Here is a 22955-nt window from a genome sequence, read left to right as displayed (position 1 = left end):
ATCTGCATTAAAATGCCATCTCTAGAGTCCCGGCGCAGAGCCTGCTATTTCAGGGATGCCTATTTAAAGGCTGTTGAAGTGTGGGCTCTCCACGCTGGAATAACGCTGTACACCATCTCCATTATTTATGGGCCTCATCTCTATTTTACTGGTTTACCGAGGTGGGGGTGGGGTGGGTACAGCAGTCATCACCGCTGCTTGAACAACATGTGCTTAATGATGTCACAGGCTTGAGAGGACTCCTTGGGGGGTGGGGCGAGGGGTGAGATGAAGAGCCAAGCAAACGGTTGAAATGTACGGTGGAAAGGTGGCTCGAGGCGAGAGGAAACATGAGGGAGGGTGATGACATTATAACATGGGGGTTCACTGTAGCTTTACACCAAGCTGCAGGTTTGAATGGTGCTGTAGGTTGTCCGTCCCTCTGCTGGCATCATTACCTCTGTCATATCAATGAATCATCCCCAGCGTAGGAAGAAAACATCCACATGTGACCAGAGGTCTGTAAAAAAAACATGGAAAAGTCTCATCAGATTTGGGGTTTGCTGTAGGCGTCGTGACAGAAGACAGCACAGTGTGGGCTTTTAATTATCCTGTTGATTATTCTCTAAGTATTTGTGTGTGTGTGTGTGTGTGTGTGTGTGTGTGTGTGTTTAACTGAGCAATAAAGAAATGGATCATTACTTTGGGGCCATTAGGCAAAAAAATAATCCAGCGAGAGGGTCATTCAAGTAATCACCATTTTATCTACATTTCTTCATTACATAGATTTGAGTTGCTCATATGAAAAAAAAGAAAGTCCACTCGCTTAAATTTCTGTTGCTCATGAGCAATAGTGTGGAGTTGAACGACGGGCTAATTCATCAATATCGACTACCCTTTTAGCTTGTCATTGGCCTTCAAATCCAATAATCGGTAATATCTGCACTTGCATTCATATTTCATCCTTTGTGTGTCTTTGTGAAATTCCAGGACATGTGAAATTTTAACAGTTTTTACTTTTTTTTTTGCTGGTTCAGGCTCTTTTTGGAACCATTTGTTAAAAGAAGGGTTGTGCCACTCACTCATTGGTTTTTATTTGATGACCAGAGTTTTGACAAGACTTGATTTATAGCTTAGCTACTCATCTCAATCACCACACTTCACATTTCCTGTCCCTGACCTTCCCTCATATAACCCCTTCGCTCATTCCTCTTTTGTGGTTGTCACCGAGGAACTGTCAAACATATGTTCGAGCAGTGATCTCCTCCCTGCGCACTTGTGTACGGAGCTCTTTTTAGTATGCACCCCAACCATTCTCTCCCTTATTGCAGTAATTAGACCTGTTCCATTTAATTCAGCAGCGTCATGCTGTTAGTGGACAGTCTTTAATCATGTGTGAATGTCTGTCAACACTTAGCAAAGGAAGGGTGAATAACAATAGATGAACAGGTCTGTTGGGGCTGGGCGTTGGGAAGAGCAAGAGTGCCTTGTTGCCTCTTGTGTGTAAGTCTTCTGCTACAACATCAAGGGGGATCGATATATTTGTGTGTTTCTGTTGAAGCAGTTCTTTACATGTGTATGTACAGTATATGCATGTATGTGCTTTTTCTAGGATTTATTGCTTTAGATTGACTATGCGATCTCTCTAGCAATAAAAAGCACACACACCTACAAACGTCTGTGTTCCTTTACATTCAGTGCTGACGCTTAAGAAATTTCTCTGGGTTTATCTGTGTATGTAACCCTATTGTGATTTTTCCAATTGTGTCTGTTTCTACATGTGCGTCGATAGTAGCAGGGGTGTGGGCCTCTTAGAGAAGTCATGTTTTATGCATGAGGGCCAAGGGTGGGGCCCGTTAGGGGGGTTGTGTCGGCGGACACACACACAACAGCCAGATCAGTGGACACCATAGCTACTTGGCAGAGATGCACAAGAAAGCTCCTATAGGCACTGGTCCTCCTTTTCCTTTGTTCTTCAGCATTCATGTGCAATTTTGTTGTTTTTTTTCTCCATGTCCTCAGCGTTCCTTTCACAGCTATATACATGGACCATACAAACAACAGTGTGCATGTGTGTGCATGTTTGCGTGTATCTTAATTTGAGACAGCAAGCTGCTTTGATCACATCAGTCACTCTGAGCTCCTTTCTGTGGATTGTGTTTCTGAAGGATTTCTAGCTTTTTCACTATACCCAACCTTTCTGCATCAGCAGTGGCAGTGCCTTCACAATTGCAAATTTAGGGGGTGGCATGGAGTGGCCACAGCCACCATTGAAATCTCATTGGCCACCCCTGTGGCCACTCCAGATCTGATAGGTTGTTGGTCAAGTTCATCAACATAATAGGGCAGGACAAATGCTGGTCAATCAATGATGACAGCTGATCAGCTGATATAGGACCATTTCCAGTATGACTAGTAGTGGTATGACTGAGGCCGTGAAAGCACGTCTCTAGTCAGCAGACTTCTGACCAAGAGTCAGAAAAAAGCAGGTCTTGAAATCGAAAGTACATTCTTGTCATCAGGACTCAGGACTGTGGTCACAGTGACCGCAAGCTGAGCTAATGCCATGATGATATGAATAACATTCCTGACAACTGTGTTAAATATGTTTTGCACAGGTAAGAAAAGTATAATGGGGTTGTTCTGGTGACAAAATAGAGTAAACTCCTGTGTTGTGGACATTGGTTTGGGTTGCATACAATCTGAATTTGAATGTACATGTGGGACCGGGATATGTGTATGTGCTGGAAGCATTAGTAAATTGCGCTAGCAATTATCATTAGCAATTAGCATATGTAATTCACAGCCTAATGTGTGTTAATAGATAGCATTAACATCCATTTGGACACAACAAAGCCTGTGAAATGTTTAGTTTATGTACACCCACCACAGTTCAGTTTTGTTTAGTAGCATTTTACTGTGTCATATAGATAATGTTATTTATGTTAAGAGTGAGTAAGAGTGAGATTATTGCTAGAATACAGGCAGTTAACCAGCCAAGTTAAACCTGTGGGCTTGTACAGATGTACACAAGAAAGCTTGGTTTATTGTATTTCCCAACCATAATTGGACTGACAACAGTAGGTCAATCAGTAAACATGGTTAAAGGTGTAATGTGATGTTTTCAGTTAGTTAAACTGAGTAAGAGACATCTATGGAACATAAGACATAATGTTGTGGGTGGTCAGCATGGCAGCTTTATTTTAATGCCATATTATAAAATGTAAAAACAACAACCTAGCCTTGAGGACAAACATCGATTATGATTTATCTGCACATAGGCTGAAGCAATGCAATGCACTGAACATCTATACATACACATTTTGATCACCTACCATTCAGTAAGGTTTGCTATGCCATGGCTACCCCCGTCAAAATGTCCTGGATACGCCACTGTGCCTTCAGGGCGTTAAGTCAATGCTACTGTACTGTACACTCTGCCAGTCTCTGCCCCCAGGCTCTGCATCACAGCAGGCCGCGAGATAAAGTATTGCTGATTACTTTTGGCAACACTCGCTCCAGAAAAGAAGTGATAACCCAGAAAAATGTTCTCCTGGGCCAATAATCTGTCGACTCTTTGAAATATACAAGAATGTGATAATTCTGACAAGTTTGCAATGATATCCAGCGTTTACAAATTTAGTAAATTGAAATGAAAGAGAAGAACTTCCCCGTTATGTTTTATAAATGAATTTGGGAAAGGAAAGCAGCTATATTAAGAATATGTAATGAGCTGTACATGTGCTTTAATAGTGGTTAAGCTATAAAATATTACTAATGTTCACTGTCATGTTGAATCCGTCTATGCTCAGCAGTGAGGCTAGTCTAAAACACTTTATGGCTAGAAGTGTCGTGGGTCTCAGATGGAAAAAAATGCAGTTAGGCCCTTGAGACCAGCACTTAGGCTGAATTACCCCAGTAAGAAGTACAGCTGTTTAAGTGTGGCCTTAAATTAAGGAGGCAAACTAAAAAATATGAGCCAGAGAAATTTGTCAGGCTGAGTAACAGTCAGACTTGGTGCAGTGTTTTTTTTAAAACCTTGAAAGTAATAGGAACAGTGAATGTGCTATCTCTTCTCACAGAAAACTCATAGTGTAGGAAGAGTGAACTGTCACAATACTGGAAGAATACTAAATGAACATGTTTAAATTTTCATCAGAGCTCCATACATCCATTCAGAGATCTAAGGTCAAGTCGTGTTGGAGAATGCCACACTTCTCATTAAGCTCTGAAATGGAATAATCACAGCATCAGACCACTGATGTAGCCACATTGGTCTAAAGTGCCGCTACTCTATATGAAGTATCTCTCTCTCTTTCTCCCTCTCAATCTTTTGTCCATTAGCATGAATGTTTGCACATGGCGGTTTGATTTCATTTAAAGATGCTTTAAATTGCACCATGTCTCTATTTTGAGCCTTCACAACAGTGTAAAATGGTGATGAAAATAAGACTCACTATCTGCAGCACACAATAAAGATAAACATGCGGCCTAGGAGCAATAATATGCACAAGCACACACTAAAAGGTATACTGTGCAGAATTTGTCGGTTAGTGTTTGTAATCACAGCATTCAAAGTTGGCCCCTCCTCCCCAGCTCAACCAGCGAGAGTAAGAGAGAGAGAAGCGGTGGTCGAGCTAGTTAGAGAGTGAATGAAGAGAGCAAGCTGCGTTGACAAAGCCGCGAATCAGATAAATAAAATGTTATTTTATCATTTTTTCATGGAGGTTACTTTCTAAAGCACAAATAAATACACCCACACGACCGCACAACCTTGCGGGAAGGTGCCGCATTTTGTGTGAATGCAGAGCTTCATCCTGTCCGCTGTGGCCTCTCTGCTGTGCGTGTGTGCAGCTCAGTCCTGCCCTCGGTCAAGCAGACACACAGACCTGCAGCTCTTTATATGTGACACAGAGACAGAGAGCAGATTGGAGCAGAGGAGAGAGACAGAGACAGCAATGTAACGGGATTGCTACACTACACACCCTGCACGCTGTTATTGGCTGGGAGCTACACACCCACTGCCCAAAGGTCGACGCCCAGAAGCGTCCCAAACTCAGCAACATAATAACAAAATACAGGCAGAGGCAGAGTCTCTGTAGATAAATACACTGCAACACACTTCTAGTGGGTCAGAAGTGATGATTGAGAGGGATTATTTTTGTGATTAGGGATTAGAGATTTTTTTTTTTTTTAAAGGAAAATCCTGCATAGTATACTTTTAACATTAGAAACAAGGGGAACAAAATATATCAGCACAAGGACAAACAGACAACAGCCACGCATGTTACCGGCATAAAAAGCTTTCTAGGTAGTGCTGCTTACCACTTCCTTGTCCTGTAACTAATGAATTAATGCAGGCTGCAGGTTTGGAAGAGCAGGAGGTTATGAAATAATAAGGGGTCCATCCCTGTTGTTATGCTAAAAGTGTTCAGATAAGTCCTCCCTCATCCAAGTTAATTATGGTTGACATTTAAATGAGTACACTTGTGTTGAAGAAGGAGGGAGAACTGTGGAAGAAGAGGGCCTCTCTCTAATTGAGTTTGTCGCTGGCTCCACCTTCGATGCCGCCTTTGTTCTGTGGGGAGTAGATATGTGAAGTGCAGCTGAATGAGGCTCTCTGTATGGATATTGATACTGGTTTTGCTGTATGATGATATGTGTTTGTGTGTGTCTGTGTTGTCTTTGTCAGTGTTAGCATGCATTTTTAAAAACGTGCCTGACCTACGTACTAAATCTTAACATATGGCAGGAAATCCATATGCCTGCCCTCTACTTTACATATGTATGTAGAGATCACCTTCAGCAACTGATGGCTGTGGTTCATATACAACTACTGTACTGTACATGTGTTCGGTCTTCACTTGAGCACAGGAATAGCATATATGCTACTATAACTTTATTTGTGGTAACATTTTTAGGAAACTTTTTTTTAACAAAGTTACTGAGCTAACTCGGAAATGATTGTAGGACATGGAGCTACGCTCGCACAGTGATTAGATCAAGACTACATTAATCAGATATTCATATTCAAAGAGAAGAAGTTATAGTTATCTTTATAAGAACTATACTGAATTTATCTTTTTCAGTTGCCTTCGGTCATGTAAAGTTCCAAAATGAAAAACAAAGCCCTTAAAATGTTATGGCTTTAAAATCTCTGCTACTCCAGTCCTATAAGCAGTGGTGTGCAGGGTAGATTACTGCACTGGGCACTAAATATGTCAATAGTGAAAACTGGCATATTGCACCACTACTCAAGTGTCTCTAACAACATGTGTGTGGACTTTGATTGAAAAGAAAATCATTGTCATTTTCATTGTAAAAATTCTTTTCAAGGATAGCACAGCAGCTCACAACTTAACTGTTGGATGTGTAAAGGTTACTCAAGGTATTACAGTACTTTAGTCTTTGGTACCAGTTTAATTTTAGTCTGTAGAGACTTTGTTCAATCCAAACCTGTAGGTACACCAGCTATACAGTATATCCTACTTATATACAGGTTATTTCAAAAAATATCCAGAGAAGTATAATCAAATTTTCTTTAAAACAATAACTTTATAGCTAGCGGTGTTGTTCCTTCTCATTTTTATCACCCTGTTTTAACTCGTTTATCTGTTGAGTGCTGTGGTGACTAAAGATAGCAGTACACGCTATAGCTTTGAGTCGTAAGACACTGATTGTGCCCTAAATACAATTCTACATTGATCTTTTGTCAGCCAGTCAGTATTCACACCCTGTAAATCATCCCTTATCTTTCTCCTTATGTGTTAATGAAGGCGTGCATGTGACATTGGCACGTCACACCGTGTTGTTGTGAAACTACTTTGCTTTAACTCTGCCAACATAATGATTAGAAGCTAAAGAACAACACAGACTTATCTAGAGTCTCCATACTTTGCTCGATCCATAAAGGCGTCATTGACCATGTCAAGTGTTTATGAAATCAGAGAGTATATGAAGATATACAGTATATCTTACAGAAATAATTTCCTGGAAGGAAGCAGCCAGGCTTGTTCAATATGTTGCTCTGTAACGCTGTTGTGATTTTATGACCTAATATCTCGCTCTCCCTCCCTCCACAGCCATGGCAGACTTCCATGTACAACCAGAGTCAGTGCATGCTGAAGAGTCTGGTATAGCCAGATTCCAGTGCCAGATCCATGGTCTGCCGGAGCCTGTTATCAGCTGGGAAAAAGACGGCCGTCCCGTGGACACCAAGGACGAGAGGTTGGATTATACACAACATGGCCTGACACTCATTAGAGATGGCAGCTCTTTATAGGTCATTTACTAGGCCTCACATTATTTGTTTCCTTCTTGCCTTACAGTATATCTTATTTTCCTCTTGTAGGTACACTCTCCTGCCCACAGGTGTTCTGCAGATTACAGGAGTGCGTGAGGAGGACAGTGGAAAGTTCTGCTGTGTGGCCCATAACAGTGCAGGAGTGAAACACAGCACTGAGGCACTCCTCACTGTTTCAGGTTGTTATATTTCATTATGAGCAGTCATTCTTTTTTGTCATGTGGAAAGCATGTTCACATACCCTCACTGTAGATTAACTTAGCTCTAAATCTGTGCTGTGTACTGGTCTTTTGTTCTTTCCATCACTGCTCCAATACAACCAAGACATTCTCTCCTGTTTATCTACACAGCATATTCCCAAGATTTTCCCAAACCTATTGTTCCTCTACCTGATCTAAGAGATACAGTATATTGAGCCAATGCACTCTAGAGAAATCCAATTAAAGGACGCCATCCATCAAACTCATTCCCATCCTATGCTCTCTCTCCCTCTTTTTTTCCAGGCTCCCAGTCATCTGTTTACAAAGAGCCTGTGATCCTTGTCGGTCCAGAAAACCTCACGCTCACAGTTCACCAAACCGCCATCTTGGAGTGCGTTGCTACCGGATACCCTCGGCCCATCGTGTCTTGGAGCAGACTTGGTAGGTTCCTGCTGCCTATGTGTAGTTTGAATTTTTCATTTCGTGCACGTGTGGAAGAGAAATTATATGTCACAGAGCCCGAGTACAGTCCCATTGTGCACTTGTGCATGTGAAATCTTAGTGTTTTGTGAGGGTCGAATGTGCATTTCATCCGTGTGTTTGTATGTTCTTAGCCGCACAGCTCTGATCTGTTCTGCATTGTGTAATGTACATACATGTGTGCACAGAATACATTTACAATAGTAGAACATCTATTGTGTAAACATGAGGAAATGGGATTCAACATTAGGCCTTAGGGATAAACATTATGTTCAACTCTGTGTTGATAAATGCATGCTTCATGTCCTCATGAAGTTGAACCTCCTTCGAAGCACTGTAGAGCCTCTGAGTAATTGCTATGAGGTGCTGAGACAGATACGATTAGTTTTCCCCTCCTTCCATGTGTATTTTTTTTCTTGACTATCACTCAAAGTCTGTCGTGACCAATTTTTCAATCTGGTATCTGTTTTCTTTACCTATTATCCAGTCTGATTTGCTGTTCCAAATGTAAATTGCTGCCCCTCCCAAGCAGTCGGGCATAATCAGATTGAGAGTATTGCCTTACACAATGTCGCTAGAATGAAATGCTAACACGATGGGATTTGTATGTATTAGATTACGGCAGGGAGGCTGGGATAAGCTGCATAATGAATCTGATAGTTTCACATCAGTCACTCCTTAATGCCAGAGTTTGTTTGCTACTATTCATTGAACAGCACCGCAGCCTGCGAGCTTGTGCTCTTTCTTTTCTGACACTAAGTTAATTAGTGCCTGACAGAGAGAAAGTGATGGAGAGTGCAAGAGAGAGAGAGAAATATAGAAGAAAAAGGGCAAGAAAAGAACAAAACTGCTTTTGTTGAGACAAAAGCTCACTGAACTGTTACTTCTCAGTCCAATAGCAATAAAACACATCATAATGACAGACGCAGAGCAAAAGCACTTGGCAGGCAGAGTGATTCATTTCATCTCAATAATTTGTCATGATTAATTACAAATATTGTCCTTTTCATACTCTATCACCACCAGACTACATCGTGTCTGAAAGAAGCTGCAAGATTTCTCACAATGACTGCCGAGCTCACATCATTGTCAGTTCACTGGCTGTTGAGTTTTGAATTGATTTTAATATTCTTCTGATTACTTGTATTGGATTTAGTGGCTGGTTTGTGAATAGTTCACTGCTGCTGAAAAGCTCTGAGGAAGCTTAGGTCTTCAGATTTTGATTATTTCTGGTTCTTGCTATCTTTAAAAAGCTGTGCGTTTGCTGTGATGATTGTTTTTGCCGTGTAAGATCAATGAATTTAGCTGATTAAAGGGCATCTGAAAACTCATTTTTCATCATTTTTCATCAAACATCAGTTTTACACATAATATATTGCTTTGTAGTTCATTAGTTTGATTTGATTGCCTGTCTCATTTTTAATCCCTTTATTTCTATATATTTTTATAGTTTTATATTGCCTGCTTTTGTATAATTTTGACACATAGTTATTTGCAGAACGATTAGCTTACAAACTGTAATTTATTTTATATCTCTTTTAACTGCCTCTCTGTTTGAAAGGTACCACATTATAAATTTGCCTTGTCTTAACTTCTTTGTATTAAAGACATGAAAGTACACCTAAAAATACACTGCTGACTCCTGACCATATGGTTTGTATCTCTGGCTGGAGTTCCTGCCTCTGCATGTGTCCAGCATGGTGCCCATCTCCTGCCGCCTGGCCTTTTAACACATCAAATCTGGACCTTACAGGCTGCAGATGGAAGCCATAGATCGGATTAAAATGCCCCCTTGGCCCCACAGCTAATATCAGAGGCAGACTGGAGTCATTGTTGGGTTCAAGACTACAGATAGGGAGCACAGGAAAGTGTGAGCTTATCATGTAAGTACAGCAAGAGAAGAGAGGAGGGAGCTATGAATTGTGTTAGGAGATAGGAGATTAGAAGTTGCAGTTAGTGTTTCTGATCCCCCAGTGATGGCTGCAACATCTCCTGTGTAACTGTTTTTAAAAGCAATGTTCTGCCTGGCTTTGTTGTTACAAAGGCATGTAAGACAAGGTTCCTGCTCAAGTGTGAACGTTTTAATTATCTGAACATCCATCAGAGAAGCTGCACTTACATTACATGATGATTCTTTCGCGTGTACTCTGTAGGATGTCACTCTGACAACCATAAAAATATCTATTGCTTCTGATATACTGTAGATGAGTAATTATAACACGAACGCCACTCACAATACAAAACCACAAACTCAGTGACCTTCTCTTCCTTTTTCTTGTGACTGTTGTACTGGCAGCTTCACAAGACATTACAATTCAAAGAATCAAACACTTCACTGTGAAAGCTGCATCCTTGACCTCCAGGAGGACCAAAAATAGTGCTGCCTCTGTCAACTTGTGGCTGTAAACATGCTAGACTGCACATGTGCACACCTGGTCTTTTTTGCTGCCCCTGCATATTTTCGCTCCCATTCCTCTCAACTGACCTCTCTCTTTCTCTTTTTTTTTTTTTTTTTCTCTGGGTAGACGGCCGTCCCATCGGTGTGGAGGGAATCCAGGTACTCGGCACGGGGAACCTGATGATCTCAGATGTTGGTGTGCAGCACTCAGGAGTCTATGTGTGTGCTGCTAATAAACCCGGGACCCGTGTTCGTAGGACCGCTCAGGGACGTCTTGTAGTCCAAGGTGAGTTCTGTATGAAAGGAATGTTCCATTTTTAAAAGTCTTAAAGTTTTCTCAGTATATGTGTCATTTATGAAATAAATATAGTCAGTTGATAAGGAAAAGCTCTGAATTCAACTACCATGACACGATACCTGCACTGGCTTCCCAACACCTACAGTTACATTTGTTTGAGAGCATAACCAAGCTGGAGGCACCACTTCCTGATATTGAAACAGGGTTTTACCACTGCGTTACCCGTGTACCTCCTGTGGGTGGACTTTAATTTAAATCACTAACTCTCAAATAGTGAGTGCTGCAAATCTGTTAGACTTAAAGGTTTTTGCATATTTTTGAACCACATGACTTTTTTGCATTACTGCCAACCAAAGCATAACATTACATTTTAGAATAAATTTTCTACCTCCCAAGCACCAATTTGAAGGTTATTTTCTAGTGCACTTCTTGTACTAGGTTGATATTAAAAAGCTTTTCCCTCTTCCTGCTGCAAGACCATAAAAATATGTTTGTTATTTTAATAATAATTGCATTAAGCTTTGCTATGAACCACAATCAAAGCAGAAGATAAAGAGTCATTGATCTTAACAGAGGTAAAGACAAACAGATCATAAATCTAACTAACCAATCGCATCGTCATAGTTCAAGTCATCAGCAATCACAAGCAATAAGATGAAAATATAAATAATCCAATTCAGTAACATCATCCTGTGAAGTATTCAACAAAGTAGATCTACATCATTACACTAGGTAGAAGTTCAGGATAGGTGCAGTAGTTTCTGTAAATGCCACTTTTGTGTTCACTAATACGCAGTTAAGATCTCAAGAGGTTTTAACAAGGTGCACCATTGCACATGGACATGTAATTCATTTACAGTATATTACATTTGTAGAGGAACATGTGATACATCTTTTAGGCTGAATAGCTTTTTAGAGATAGGGTGAAGAAAGAAGGGATTGGGCTCAAGTTTTGAGAGGGTTTTGAGTTGACATGAACTAATTAATCGTAGATTAGATTTTTTTTTCCTTTTTTGAAACATAAATGTAGACAAGTCTTTGAATGTACTGTATGCTTCAAAGATAGATCAGTGGAGAAGATAAGCTGAAGGTTTGTATTAATTTTCTTTAAATACAGGGAGCTAATATTGTTAGAAGATTTAAAAGTGTGAGGATTGTTTTTTTTCTCAAGTTTCTTGTTAAAAAGGCTAGACCATGATTCCTTGTGTGTCTTTGTGTAAGTACTGTGAACCCAAACAGAATATCTTTGCCTCAAAAACTTTCATTCTGTCTTTCATGTCCACAGCTATTGTAAATCAAATTCTTCCACAGCTTGATAAATTTTACTACAGGTGAACATTTTTCACACTTGTTTCCATCATCTTTATAATTGATGTTTGAGACTGAACATTTGAATTCAGTCGTTCAGTCTCATAGACAAGGAATACACAAACAAGATCAATAAAATGTAGTCTGCAGAGGATCTAATCCAAAAACAATTCTCAGATCAATAATCTGCATAATTTCGTGCAAATATAAAGCCCAAATCTATATTATTTATTTGTAAAAATGTATTTTTTCCAAAGCCAAGTAGTTGCTCTTGAGATAAAACTTGACTGACTCTGTTTAGTGGGAAATGTTGCTGGCTTTGTGGCCTGTTTATGATCAAAGAGGAAATATCCTCAACCATCTTCTCTTAGATCGTAAACATGCAACAAGGCCGACTTTACTTATATGTATAGAGACTCTCACTGTCAAAACAAAACACTTGACTCAGTTATACACTATACAGCTTTTATAAAGACCAGTGACTCTTAAATATAAGAGATTGTAATAATATAGATGACATCAACTAAAATACCCGCAGTAAATTGTTCACCGTGCTTTTGAAAATGGTTGCCAGTAATGTTGAGTGAATTTGAGCCAGAACCGTGAAAGTGCTTGATGTTAAGTCAGAGAGACAGATGGTCTTGACCATTAGGATGAGGCCAGGTGTGGGTGGCCGCACGCATTAATTGTCACCAAACAGGAAACATCCAACATTTGCCTCACTCACATATTGATCAGATGGACCACACTTTGCTTTAGCCCATAGCAGTATTGATCCTGATCAATATTTCATTTTATCTGCCTGTCAACAAGTACCATACCCCAGCGGGAAGAAAGAAGGAAAGCCATGGATGTTAGTTCTGTGTCAGTGTTTTGTTATTGATATGTAGAAACAAAGGTGTTGACTCTCAAATAAATGTATGTGCGGCCTCTTTAATTATAAGGGAAAAATAATTTTACTGCATGTCCGTGAAGAATTGGTTTATAGTAAATAAGCCACTTGACACCTCTGTGAATATGAGAGGGTGTCAATGTTAATTCAGAAAAGGAGTACAGCGGTCAGGAACTCCAACATCAAATTAATGCAGACGAGTCAACTTATGAAACCATCACACATCAAACAAATGCGCTGATACAGTAAATCAATTATGTTCATTTCGGTTCCTTTGGGGCACAAAAAGAGAGACAAGAGAAACAAAGAAGGAGGGAGGAGTCGAAGTGTTAAAGCCAAAAGGGAAAACCAAGAGCAAGAAGGATGGATGGTGCTGGTGATCTAACCCACACCCATCCAGGTGCAAATCGATATCTACGCGAGCTCCTTCTGACCTTCACCTTTAAGACAGCCCGCAAAGACTACGCAGAGAGAGAAAGAAAGAGAGAATGAAGCGGGAAAAGAGGGAGAGATAAATGAAAGGACCATCACACACTGTCAGCAGTCTCCATTCAAGTGCCTAAGGGCCCCCTTAGCTTTTCCAATGAGAGAATGGAAATGCTTACATTGAAAAAGTGGCAGACAACATTTTCTCTATTAGGGTGGGAACATAAGGGAGGACAGAAGAGTGGGAAAAACAATGGGAACAGAAGGAAAATATTAAACAGGACAAAGACAAAGTATAGGAAAAACTGAGCAACAGATTGGCAATATTTTATATTTTTTTATTTCATCAAATCCTTTGAAAAGACAAAAACCAAAATAAAATTTAGGAGGTAAAATTTATTTATATTGGCATTTTTGCCTTTATTTATGGTTCAAAACTGTAGAGAGGCATGAAATGACAAAGATCCATGGCTGGAAGTGAACTGCAGGTTATGTAATTTAACCAGTAGGCTACCACGGCACCCTGCTTTAGTTTGGTTGGAGTCAATCCCACATACACCATGAGGTTTTCGGATGTATAGAAGTTCGAGCGCTGTGGCCAAAGCTTGTTTTGCTATATTTTCAAAAATTACATTGTAGCGCTACAATTTACCAGACATTCATTGTATCATCTGACATGTTTCAGAATTGATATTGTACAGTCTGACACAGATTTGGACGAAGATGACACGCAGTGAATTTGTTGTTATCATACAGTCTATAGGCGCCTTTACACACATTGTGTGCTTTGATCTATTCATGGTATTTGTTCCATGAATAGATCAGTAAGTGTAGAATAACCCCCTTATACTTTAAACATAGTATGACATAAAGGAATGTTTTGGCTTCCTTGTTAACAAAAGTAAAAACTGTACTGGTTTCTCTATGTGCTTTAACATACTGGAGAATTAAATGTTTATTACCAAACAGCATTTGTGTTAAAGCAGCATTTTTACAGTTTGGCTCCAGTTGCTCAGTTTCATCATGTAACGATAAGCTAAATGATGGAGACTGATGGAAAACAGGACAGTGGAGCTTTTTTTTCTAACAGGCAATAAGTTATGCTTAGTATTCCAGCTTTCTACCCTCCAGTGACGACTCTGAGACATTATAATTACCATAATATTTTTTCTGAGTTAACATGAGCATAAATAATTCAGGTTATCAAATCACCGATAACCGCTGGGACAATAATGAGTACAGAGGAGATGATACAATACCTCTCTGTCCGTTAGCTCAAATAAAAGCCCCAATGCAGAAATGAAACTCCAGCGGATGTAACTGTAATTACTTATTGTAATTTAAAGTATTTGTAAAATACATGCCCTGCTAAGAGAACCGTTTTAATATGATTAAGTTATTTCCACTAATTGACTGTAGCCACTAGCCTGTAGCATGGAATGAGACATGATATGATGAAACTATAAACTGAAGTTTATTTTCATGTGTTTTAAAGCACATAGCTCAAGTTGTGCTGTTGTTGATGCAGTATCATGCTCTCTTACTTCCACTTTTCTGCTCTCTCTCTCTCTCTCTCTCTCTCTCTCTCTCTCTCTCTCTCTCTCTCTCTCTCTCTCTCTCTCTCTCTCTCTCTCTCTCTATTTCCCTACAGCTGTATTGATCTGGCATCTCTTATAATCCTGCTAATAGACCCTGAATTATAGATTAGCAACAGTATTTTTCCCATAATACAGTACATTGCTTCTTTATGATAAATGAGAAGTAGGTGCCTGAATACATCGTAATCTCATATTTTTACTTGTTTTCATTCTTGCTAGTTCTCTCCGTCTCCTTATCAATCTTATATTGTCTCCTTATTCCAGCTTTGCACCTTTCCTCAAGTCTTTTTTTAGTTTTGTTTCTGGAAATAGTCCACCTTACCTGACTCTCCATTTACCACCTCTTTCAGCTCCTGCAGAGTTTATTCAACCCCCGCAGTCCATTGCTCGGCCTGTCGGCACCACCGCCATCTTCACCTGCCAAGCCCAGGGCGAACCTGAGCCCCAGCTCACCTGGCTGAAGAACGGGCAGATACTGGAACCCGGGGGACACGTCAAACTCAGGAACAACAACAAGTAAGGGAAAAAAATCTTGCCTTGTGCTCTTGTGTTTTAAATTTATTCATACAAACAGGAATACCCACAGGTTCGTTGGGCTGAGGTAAAAATAACAAAGCAAAACAAGAGCCCTCTACGTTGTTTTTTTTTTGGCTTGTGTTTTGTAGTGCTTGAATTTGATGCACCAGCAAAGTTTATTGCAGTATATACTACATATACTGCATGTATACATATGTCATGTATCATTATCATGTGCACATATCACAGAGACTTGCTACTAGGAGAGATTTTGAAACAACTTTCTAATAAGTCAATCTTTATGAACGGGTTGCAAGTCTTGATAAGTGGCTCTATTAAAACTTAATAGATCAGATATTAGCCATTAACAAGAACATTTTTGGGTTGTGAAGAATCCCTGTGACTGGTGTTTCTCCCTCAGCAAGTAGAACATGTAGCTTTAGCTCAAATTGACCATTTACCCTCTGAAAGAACCTGCGGAGAATCTTGATAAAAATCAATTTCTTAACAGTTTATTAACATGTATAATTGTGCAATTGATGGCTTACGAGAAAATGTGAAAACCACAAGTATTTATTAATGCATTAGCAACATTTATGACTTCAAAATAACCAAATAGAAAGGATAAACACAACCTGGCAACTCAGAAGGTGTTAATGAATTAATGCTACACGAAGCATTTGTAAACTGTTAATGAAGCCATTTGTTACAACTTTCATAAAGGGTGACTGTGATGTTCTTATTTTTAATCTGAAAATAGCTCAGGGCCATTATGTAAGTCATCACATAATGCAAATTGTCATTGGTACAGCTTAGCTCTCTCCCAACTATCACTGCTCTCCTTTCAAAGTCGGACCCGGCTCACAGAAGTAATACGGATGTCAGTATTAATCACTATTGGCTTGATCTAATCATTGGCATCATCGTAATGTTCAATTTCCCTGCTTTTCTGTTGCTTCTAGCGCTGCAGCTGCTGGAATTAGTGCTTGCCAAGACATGAGCCTCAATTTATTTGTGCCTTTGTATGTGAGGAGTGTATTGACTGGAAGTTGGATGCTTTCCCATGGCAGTCCCCAGGAATGTCATGAGGAGGAGGACCCAGCTACCAGCTCTGTTACTTACCATTCTCAGCACCTAGCGCTGTAAAAGCTGCATGTTGCAGCGGCTGTTTTATTGAGTTACTCTATGTAGCATCTCGGAAACATCCCAAAGATAATTTAGAGGATTAATTGCACATTGGTTATGCTTCCCTGCTCTGGGTTTTATTATTACTTAAGGGAATTAACTCTGTTGTAATAATCTTGATTGAAGTTCATGGGAAAGTTGATAAATTGAGCTGAATAACATCTCATAAAGGCTGAGCATGAACAGAATAATGGCTCACAACATATCATGGCCAAGTCTCTTGTTCTATTGTTTTCCTGCCCATGGTTTCAAGGCATTACTGGAAAAGAATAAAACATAAGTGTCCAGCCTGCTGTTAATACTGCTGGGTGTATGACCATAAACCGCTACACTCTGTCCATCCAGCAAATGGGTTCTTGAGTAAATTCTGTTATGCATTACTGCACACGTAAAGTTCAATTTTTCCAGTTGACCCTGGCAGCCAACCAGCCGTGCATGTTGTTATTATTCATAAAAGAGAAATATGAAGTGAACACATTAAATATGCACCAGAAAAATCGATACTTGCCCTCCGATGCAGTGAGTGAAGGGAGCAGACACCTCCATCGCTCACACACACTGCTCCGCTCACACTTGCTTCCACCAGTCTATATTAGTCAGAGAGATGGAGTGAGGCACTAACAAAGGAGGAAAGAAGAGAGGGAGGAAACAAATGAGAGGCCAGACTTGGATGTTAATAAAAAAAAAAAAAAATGAGAGAAAAATGAACGGGGTGGTCAAAAGAGAAATGATGAGTCGGCAGGAAGAACAAATGAGGAGAGAGAGAAAAAGACAGAGCGGGAGTCAGAGCATCACATCGTTTCCACTTGCCACCATTAGTGTATGACCTGCTGTAATATGGATCTCATGCATCACAAACCCTGCTCTGTGATTGGTTAAGGAGGCAGGCCTCAGCTTGAGATCTACCATTAGCTAATTAGCTCATAAAGTCAGCTAGTTGACCAGGAAATGCAGTCAGCCATTTAGAGAACAGAGCAGCTTGATGTGCATCTTAAGGATTTGCACTGTGTAGCTGAACTGTGAGGAAGGTAGATGGAAGACATTAAAATCAGATTCATTATCACAGTGTCTGGTTAAGTATCTTAGAGTACTATGGATGTAAAAAGCTCTTACTTACAACTAAGGCTGTAGCTAACAATCATTTTCCATCATTAATTACCTGATGATTATTTTCTTGATTAATCAATTCATTTTTTGGTCTATAAAACATCAAAAATTTGTAAAAACTTTACATCATAAGTTCCCAAAGTTGATTAATTTAGATTGCCAACAATCCAAATATATAATAATAATATATTCAGTTTACTATCATAGCAAATAATCATGTTTGTAAAGCTAGAACCAGTAAACTTTTGGAATTTTTTTGCTTAAAAATAACAAAAAGCACTTGTTGCCAATATTTTTTATCTTGATTGACTAATTGTTTCAGTTCTATTCGCAACATTTTTTTCCAATCTAGGAAGTGTGAAGTTCAAATATGTCACAGAAGTCATAGGGAGGACAAAGGTTGGTTGTTGGTTGCATACATCATACAAGACTTTGACACCAGAGACCAAGATTCACATCCTGCGTCCCTCGTGTTGTTAAGTTTAGACTATGAAAACAATGGGTTAAGGAAAGATCATGGTTTTGGTTAAATATTGAAAAAAGTAAACAGTGACTTGAAGCACAAAGCAGGGAACATTGATGTTTTCAATGATTTACCAAAACTCTGGTCTTTCCATAAGCTTAACCAAGTGTTCTCAGTTGTTTGAACTTAAAACATCATGTCTTTTGTTAAGCTTATGCACCTGATAACATTTTGGGATGTTCATAAACTGCTTGGATTCACTCAAGATCATGTTCAATTGCCTCAATTGGATATTGTAAAAACAAATGAAATATTTCGACTTCATTTTTTGCTGCATGTTCGTATCAACATTTTGTGTGGCCAGTGGACAGTTATGTTCAATATAAAAAGGAGGGTGATATATCATTCTGTTAATAAAAAAACATAATCCAGGTGGCATAACTGTATGTTTCCTACAAAATGGATTTTAATGTAATTTTTTGGAAACAAAGTTGGAAAATTCATAGTGAGATGAGTTTTACCGAAAGTTTAGAAGGCCTTTAACCTCAGCTATGTGGCGTATATGTTTTCATTCTGTAGTGGAGATCCTGAATAGATGGAAAATTATATGGCACAGGGTATTTTACCTTCTGAAACAAGCCAAAACAAAAGGAATATGCAAATTATATTCAACTGCTCCAGGCAGTACAATGCTTCTATTCTCATATCTCTATATATATATACAGATATACATACTCTATCTGATAGGAGAAGCTTGGATCTACAGTGAATGTAACATACCTAGCAGATAGATTTTAATTAATGTGTGCGCTGGGTATGAGTGTGTGTGTGTTTGTGTAAAAATGTACACACACAGAGGTTTCTCCCCTCAGCCATCTCTCATGACGCTGACCTTCAACAGCAAATCGGACAAGGGAAGGAAGGGGAATCGATTGTACATTTCATTCACACACACGCATGCACACACATTAATCAAAAAGCAAGTGAGCCTGTATGTGCACAAATAGCCCCATGGTGCATTCCATCATTCACTTTGTGCGCACACATAATCAAACATAAAAATTCACAAACATGTTGCCCTTTACACTTTATCCACACGCGCACTTAACACACAAAGAGAAGACAAAGCTATGCGAAATGCTGTATGTGATGTGATGATGTGAGATCTGACGACCTGATTGGCTGCTTGTGAAAAAAGACGTGGCCCTCTGAGGGTGAAGCTCTCACCGTCACATCTCAACAGATCTTGATACACACACCTGCAGTGCTTGTGCACGCGCTCAGACACAAACACGCACACATTGCGAGGATTATTGTTGCCCTATTCATTATCAGTGTTTTTCTGACCAGGCTCCTGTAAAACGTGTATCGGGGCTATTTGAAGCCTCTGTTAGAGCTGCTGCTAATTATGTCTAAGGACCAGCCTCACTCTTTAGTCTCTAAAGCTGGCACGTTTAACCATCCAACACATACAAGCTGTGATCTCACATCAGAAAGTGTAATAATGCTGAGGTTGAAAGCCAGAATGTCTTGTCGTAAATCTCCCTGGTGAGAACATCCCCTGAGCATTTTTCCTATTCACTCTCTTTCTGCTTAACAAAAATTATAAAAACAGTTTGAAAAACATATGATCCTTTTATATTTGTGTGTAAAGAGTTATAGGATAAAGAAAGGAACAGGGCTAAAGTGTGTGCTAGTGCCGTGGTGTGTTTTATAATTAATGGCCAACATCTGAAGGAACAGGCTACCACACAAACCTGGACATTTCGTTGCAGAATCCTTTCAAAGGGTCTTTTTTTCTTTTCTTCTTCCCCCCCACCCCCCCACTTTCTTTCACCAAGACCTGCCTTTCTTGTTTGCAGCCCCTCTCTGTGCCCCACATCCCCCTTCCTGCCCCCATTACAGAGAGCTGGGGCCTGGGCATTGGCCTTGAACTCTGACCCCGCCTGTAATCAGTCATATCCCTGGGCCCTTCCCTCCTCTCAGGCCAAAGACAGCTCATCGCTCCTCCCCTCCCCCTTCCCCACCTCTTCCTCCTGTTCTCTCTTTGTCCCCATGTTTTTTTCCCCCTTTCCCTCTCGTTGGATCCAGAATGGCCACGCTGGCTTTTGATGGGGTGCTGCTCAGAGACAACGGAGAGTAAACACAGCCTCCGCAGCTCAACAACAGGCCCAAGGCCCCACTGTCAGCCACTCCCCTGGCCCATAGCCTTATCCATCAATCTGTGAAATGACCTTGAACTGATGAGTAAATGATGGTGTCAACCTGTCAGGACAGGACAGCTTGGCTTTGGACCTCATGTTAGACAAGCAAACAGCTCGAATTCAGGTCATATACCTCCCGAATCCCCAAATCTCTTCTTCTTTCTCATTCACTGGTTCCATCCATCTGGTTTCCTCACACATTGTGTGGCTCTTTGGTGGCCCTGCTTCACTGTTGCATGTTGATGTAGATTGATCTATTCTAAAACTAGAGACCAAGCTATTTCATCAGAATAACTCTATGTGATTAAACAAAAATTAAATAGTGGTCCATTGAACAGGGTGTCAGTTGGTAATCTTTGTAACAGAGAATTAAAATGAAAATAAAATGAAAAAAAGTTTCTAAAGATAAAGAACTTCATAAATACAATTCCCTACTTTGTTAAGTACTTAAATAAAACTTGCAAATTCCATGATTAAATGTATATTTTGTTCTTCTCAGTCTTTGATTGATTCAATTCAGTTGTGATTCAATTTAAACCCAATTCCTCTAAACATCCACCATCCGGTCTGTTTTTCCTGAGTATCCAGGAACAGAGAGGAATGTGGTTTACATTCACAGCCACAACAACAGTAACACCTACTTCAAACACAGGCACACCAACACTCCTTGACTGCCAAATTATCTCTAGGAAGTGTCAAAAAACACCACAGTTAACACCAAAGATAGTGCCAAGATCAAACCAAAACTGAGAATCTTGCCGACAACAACACTTAAAATGCAGCACCCTCCTGTGATTATTTACAACAAAAAAAGAAAATCGTATTCAGTTCATGAATACAAGCCAACTGGGAAGAGATACATTTAAAATTATAAACCAAATGGCTGCAATTACACAAAGAAGTCGGTATCTTTTAGGATTCTTTGTCTCTTGCTCTTTCATATATTCTGATACTCTGAATTGCTGAAACCACTAAAGAGTTTTTGCCAGGAGGTGTGGAATTTCATAAGCTACAGGTCGACAGGATCAGTCTATGTGTATGTGGCTGAATATGTAGAAATGATGCATGCAATGATGCATGAGCATCATTTCTGAAAGTCGCCCCTCGGGGACAAATAAAGTGTTTTGAATTTGAATGAATGTACAGTAAATATGTGTGCGTTCATGCACGTGAGTGTGCATACATACAGTTGGACACCACTGTACCTACTGAAACAAGCAATGTCTTGTGAAATTTCTCCTGAATTCCCTTCACACACTCCAAGGGGCCCATCCAGGTTTGGTGGCATCGGGTAGTGCGTCCCTGGGGGCCTCTTTGCTGCGTCCGTGGCGTCTGGTCAGGCTGCTTGTCTGCAAACACTCCATCCATCGCTGATATGAAAGGCTGTCAGAAATGTGATGGTTGAGTAGCAAGCTGAGGGTTGGCGACTGCTGCCACCTCAGAGGTCAAAGGTGAGATTGGCTCAGAGCGGGTGACCTACAGAGGGCCTCTTTGACCTGATAATTATCCAGATTGAATCCACCTGGCAGACCGGAGAGAATAATGACTCTTCCACCTTTGCAGCCTATTCTGACCCAGATTAGAGACGTACAGTAATTGTATCCCACCACATCAATTTTAAAAAAGAAATGGAATAATTCACTCCTCCATCCTGCCCGCTGACCCAGAAGAGCTCTCCCCTGTCCTTACAAATCCATCCTTACAAACCACGGCAAGGTGGGTGCGAGGTCAGCGCTGTCTGTCGAGCTGAAATGCCACTTTCTGCATGTCCCATTTCACAGGTCCAGAAGGTGCAAGTGACAGACCACATATACAGCACAAGTCTGACATGCTTCTCTTTCAATACAGTGCGTGCTTTTCCTCACAGAATCATGCTGGCAAAAAAAATGATTTAATACACCAAGGATCCAACCTGTCTGTCAAAGAAAGATGACAATCTGACAGACAGGTGCTTACAAACTCCAAGTGACAGATTATAGCAGGATGCTGCAGGATATGTTGAACTCCCGCGGCATTCAATTCCAGTGTTTCAACTTAAAACACAGCATGAGAACCAGAGGCCAGGAGGGTTTCGTCCCTCCATTTGAAAAATGTTTCTGATCTCTTAAAATGCCATAACCAAGGGCTTCACCATTTTGAAGCAGGGAAAATGGACAGCTACAACTAAAGCCTCTCTATAATCCCAGGGTATTCATTATGTGTGTGTTCTCACTTTTCTCCTGCACATATTAACTTAAATACAGTAGAAATGGCCTTGGAATGAAGAAATGTTTTACACCACAGGGCCTCATTTCCATAGTATGTTAAATGTTTTATTTTTCCTTTTGCCTCAGGACAAACACAATGAGAAGAGAGCATGTATTCTAGTCTAATAACACCTACTCAAAATGCACACACACATACACACACAGTGCAGAAGACAGACCAGGTAGGAGGGGTGAAGAAAGAGAACCAAAGATAGACAGATGGGGACAAAGAGCAGAGAGTGGTGGAGGTACACCGGAGAGGAGCAGTGGCTGGAAAAAGGAGAAGTCAAAGCATTGAGATAAAGGATTTTCTTTGTGTAGGAGGTTGCATGTGTCTGTGTGTGTGTGTGTG

General features: G+C 40.1%; 1 protein-coding gene across 4 annotated transcripts in view; it reads left to right on the top strand.

The window, feature by feature from the left end:
• The window catches only part of igdcc3 (immunoglobulin superfamily, DCC subclass, member 3), a 61226-nt gene that overhangs the window by 28794 nt on the left and 9477 nt on the right, over positions 1–22955 (top strand). For 2 of the 4 annotated variants that reach the window (XM_042421988.1, XM_042421998.1), the window contains exons 3-7: positions 7062–7206; positions 7331–7461; positions 7786–7923; positions 10488–10646; positions 15233–15398. In XM_042421988.1, the coding sequence (XP_042277922.1) occupies positions 7062–7206; positions 7331–7461; positions 7786–7923; positions 10488–10646; positions 15233–15398 (739 nt within the window). The other 2 variants (XM_042422013.1, XM_042422006.1) reach the window with 2 other exon arrangements.

The sequence above is a fragment of the Thunnus maccoyii genome, chromosome 1 (genome assembly GCF_910596095.1).
Source record: "Thunnus maccoyii chromosome 1, fThuMac1.1, whole genome shotgun sequence".
NCBI lineage: Eukaryota > Metazoa > Chordata > Actinopteri > Scombriformes > Scombridae > Thunnus > Thunnus maccoyii.
This window is presented reverse-complemented; position numbering and strand designations above follow the sequence as displayed.